The sequence below is a fragment of the Dipteris shenzhenensis genome, chromosome 26 (assembly GCF_047967505.1).
Source record: "Dipteris shenzhenensis isolate YYH24624 ecotype China chromosome 26, Dip_SZ_1.0, whole genome shotgun sequence".
In the NCBI taxonomy this organism is placed as follows: Eukaryota; Viridiplantae; Streptophyta; class Polypodiopsida; order Gleicheniales; family Dipteridaceae; genus Dipteris; species Dipteris shenzhenensis.
Window position 1 is genome coordinate 47,712,727 of NC_141621.1, and position 4,157 is coordinate 47,716,883.

Below are 4,157 nucleotides of genomic sequence, written 5' to 3' on the forward strand. Positions count from 1 at the left end.
GTAACCACACCAAGGTTGACTGCCAGTTGTGGCACGAGCAAGAGAAAGACTACTTTTATCACTAAAATTTGACCACTAAGTTATGCCCTTTGGACTCAAAAACTTTAGTTATGCCCATTGAAACTTTAGTGGTCAAATTTTAATGCATTTTGCTAAAATCTAGACCAAACTGCAATGAAGGCAATTTAAGCCACCTATGGACTTGGCATGTAGGAAAGAAGCACATCAGTTAGCATATTTACGTATTTAGTTAAATTGATGATTGTGTCCACATGAGTCCATAGTGAAATCAAGACAAAGATAGATAGGAGCCATTAATGCATCTTCATTGGCTATCATAAAGAATCCAAGACCTACAAGTCATATGATCCAATGAGATGAAGGATAATTAAGACATGTTCTTTCAATATAATGAACCTCAAGATAGCAAGTTATCCTCAAGATCACACTCTAGTAGAGAATTGAATTGGCTTCTAGTACTAGACCCTAATCTCTAGGATCGAGCTAGGATCACTATAGAGAGTTAGATCCAAAAGTTCCAATAAAAGAGATTAGACACCACTGAGCCCGAAACTTTCGAAAAGGCTTTTTATGAAAGGAATAACAAACTAGGAGTGAATATGGGACAACACGCGTACTTTCAAATCAGTTCCACAACTTGCAAAATTGCATGGATTCACTTGCAAGGAGACTAATTTTCTGACTTCTACTTTCACTCGTCTCACCGCAATATGGCCTACTAGCCAAACCTTGGTTTAGTCAACGGATTTGCATGGCTGGGTTAATGTCTTTAGTGTGTATCTCATGCAAGACTTCAATTTTCTTCAAGTAATAGTGATGTTCCAAGTTTTACCTAGGCAGCTTGGAAGGTATGGGTGCCTAGAGACTCAAGAGAGATGTGGCTTATGAGGCTAAAAAGAGTATGGCAAGCAACCCCCTCTCAGCGATGGAATTTTCTCTTATGGAGATTCTTACCACCAAGCTTACAACGAAAGACCGAATCTCTAAATGGAAGCAGATCTCCCCGCCGCTTTGTGTGTTCTGCAAAACCCATGTGGAGACACACTATCGTCTATTTCGGCCTTGCCCAACAATACTCAGAGCATGGAGCTTGCTTCAGAAATGGCTACAGAAGACACATATCTATTTCAAAATGAGCTAGAAAAATGCTCTACTAGGTGATAGGGGGCCATTAATCGACCCTCAACTCAACTTAGTGAACATAGCATGAGCAAGGGTTATCTCATATATATGGCAGACACAAAACCAAATTGTTTTTCGACATATTACATGTCCTCAAAACTTGTTGTGCTCAATGCAAGTGGTAGTGACGGATCTGTATGAGTTTTATGCTCATCGCACTCCTGAATTTGCAATTGCGGCTTCTTTGCTCAAGCATAACCTTTGAGCTGTAATTCTTTTTCCTTCTTCTTTTCTTGATCTAATAGAATTCCCTTTCTTATGTAAAATAAAATAAAAAATGTTTGTATCCGTGGATTATGATTATATCCTTGTACTATTCTTGTAGTGTGACTCTAGTTAAGCTTCCTAATTATAGAAGAATCATGATTTGGATGTTGTCTTCTAGATTTTGTTTGAGGGATTTTATTCTTATGAAGAGAGAGTAAATTTGATGTTGGTATAGTTCTATTAAGAAGTGGACTTTTTTCGCAGTAGCGACACCACATCCGCAAACCGCCGAAATTGAAACGTCATCGTGGGCGGTCTCCTTCACGTGATTGGTGTATTCAAAGTTGGGTGTGCATGAAAGACACGTCGTGTGCGTATGATGGGCGAGTCTCCCGGCTTTCATCCAACGATCAGCGAGGTGGCTCCCACGCACAGCTTTGATCTAGATCCCGGCATTTGGAGTGACCTTCCAGAGCACATGCTCGAAAGAATTCTCGTTTGCCTTCCCGTTATCAGCCTCCACCGCTTTCGCACCGTCAGCAAGAAATGGAACTCTCTTATTGCCTCGCCTGCATTTCTTCGCCTCCATTCTGCTCTCACCGCCACCCAAGGGCCTTGGTTTCTCCTGTTTACCAACCATGAGTACCAGGATGGCTCTACGTACGATCCCCGCACCGATACGTGGTATGACATCCCGTTTCCCTCGTTCGCTGGTACCGAAAGATACATTCCTGTGGCATCTGCTGGTGGACTGGTTTGCTTCAGCTCTTCGTTAGACGGCCAGAAGGCTTTTATCGTGTGCAATCCTCTTACAAGAACATGGCGGAAGCTACCGCCTATGATCAATCCTCCTACCTTTGTAGAAACTGTAGGCATAGCCACGGAGGCCAGTTGCACGGGTTCGTACAAAGTAGTAGTCGCAGGCAACCACGACATTTCCGTGGACAACATATCTACAGAGCTTTATGAATCAAAGACCGATACATGGAGAATAACTAACTTCATGCCTCGCGGCTCTGATCCTCTGCTCAGCACTGTTCTTTGCAACGGCTTCTTGTATAGTTGGTGTTGTGATCCCGTAGGTTTGGTGTCATATAGCTTGAACGAAAATACATGGAGCCTTGTCCCAACAGCTGTCCCTGAATCCTTGGTTAGCAATGCAATCATCGAATGGAAAGGTCGTATTTTCATGGCAGGCGGAATACAAGAAAACGAAACGACGAAGAGCATCTCCATATGGGAGCTTATGAGGACAACAGAAAGCAGATGGGTGATGATAGATACAATGCCGGCAGACTTACTGGCAGAATTCCTAGGGGGACGAAGCTATTTCATGTGCGTGGGTCGCGACGGTCTGGTGCTTCTGTACATAGGTGGGTGTGTGCGTGAAATGCCGATGCTATCATATGATATCGCCCAAAAGACCTGGCGTAAAATGCCCTTCTGCACGCTACCCGAGCTACGCATAGGTGACGGATTCATAGACGCAATTGCATATGAGCCCATGTTGTCAGCTGTTCCGTAAGGAATCGTGTTTCTTCCTGGTATTCACGACTTTACCCTTTAGCACAATTGCTCACTTCTAGAGTCAAAGCATGACTTCACGGCTAATCGAAAGACTAGCCCCCTAGCCCTTTGTGCTAGTCTTGACTACCCAAGCTTGAGCCCTTAGCAAGTACAAGAATGACTTTGGGTGTCAAATGTCCAAATTAGGCCTCAGATGTCAGATTTTTCCTTACATAATACAGCTTGATAGCTCAATGGCCCTCTATCAAGCATGGTGTAATGTCAATGTTGCAACAACAGAGTATACAGAGTCTCAAAGGGCAAAATATTCAAGCACATCCAAGATCCCATCGTGAACCTTCCACCCAAAAGTGGGAGGGAGCATAGCAATAGCAAATTACAATTAGATTACACATAGCCCATATATGGTGAATCACCTCATCTCTAATGATATGCCATATTTTTGCTTGAGAATCCATCATAGCATTGTTATCCCCTAAGAGAACTACTTTCCATCATAAAGGAATGGAGATATGTACATGTTGCAACCACCTATGCACACACTACCATATATTGTAAGACAACACACACTCCCAAAATAAATACCGAAAATGACTCTAGAAACACTTCTTTGAGCTCTCATCATGCCATGTGGATAATATTTTCTTTTTTTTTAAATTAGTTGTTATTTCCTCCTTTAAAGACCCAAGCAAATCCACTAACATAGTAATGTTTTCCTCATATAATATTATTTATAACCATATAGATCTCGCTACCTTTGTAAATAGTGAAAAACTATTTATATGACCTATTTGAAGAGTTTATGTACAACCTCAAAGAAGAAATGATGTACACACAAAAAATTATCAAAGTTTAGAGTTACGAAGATAAACTACTAGTATATTCCACTTCTTGAACTATGTGCAAAGCAATATTGATTGTGAAAATGTGGCTTAAATTTCCTATTAATTCAAGGGAAGGTTCAAGGAAGCATACAACACGGCATTAGTCATTGATATAAACTCAATTACTTGTTGCAATAAAAGAAGACAATTTATATAGGTTTAGTAAAACACACATTCGAATCCATTATTGCATAAAAATTTTATCATATGCAATAGATCTACTAGCATATCTTTTTAGATATTTGCATACATATATTATATATTTTTGTTGTATAACGAGCGTGTAACTTAAGAATTTCTCTCATATGTAATAGATCTACCAACAGATTTTTATAG

At 40.6% G+C, this 4,157-nt stretch overlaps 1 protein-coding gene across 1 annotated transcript; it reads left to right on the forward strand.

The window, feature by feature from the left end:
• Positions 1-1,789: 1,789 nt before the first annotated feature.
• Positions 1,790-2,935, forward strand: LOC147885188 (F-box/kelch-repeat protein At5g15710-like). The gene has a single exon (XM_087397286.1). It carries the CDS (start codon positions 1,790-1,792, stop codon positions 2,933-2,935), a length of 1,146 nt encoding a protein of 381 aa, XP_087253412.1.
• Positions 2,936-4,157: the final 1,222 nt, after the last annotated feature.

What these genes read in the sequence shown, in the direction of transcription:
- LOC147885188 (XM_087397286.1), top strand. Translation starts at nt 1,790, where the DNA reads ATGGGCGAGTCTCCCGGCTTTCATCCAACGATCAGCGAGGTGGCTCCC.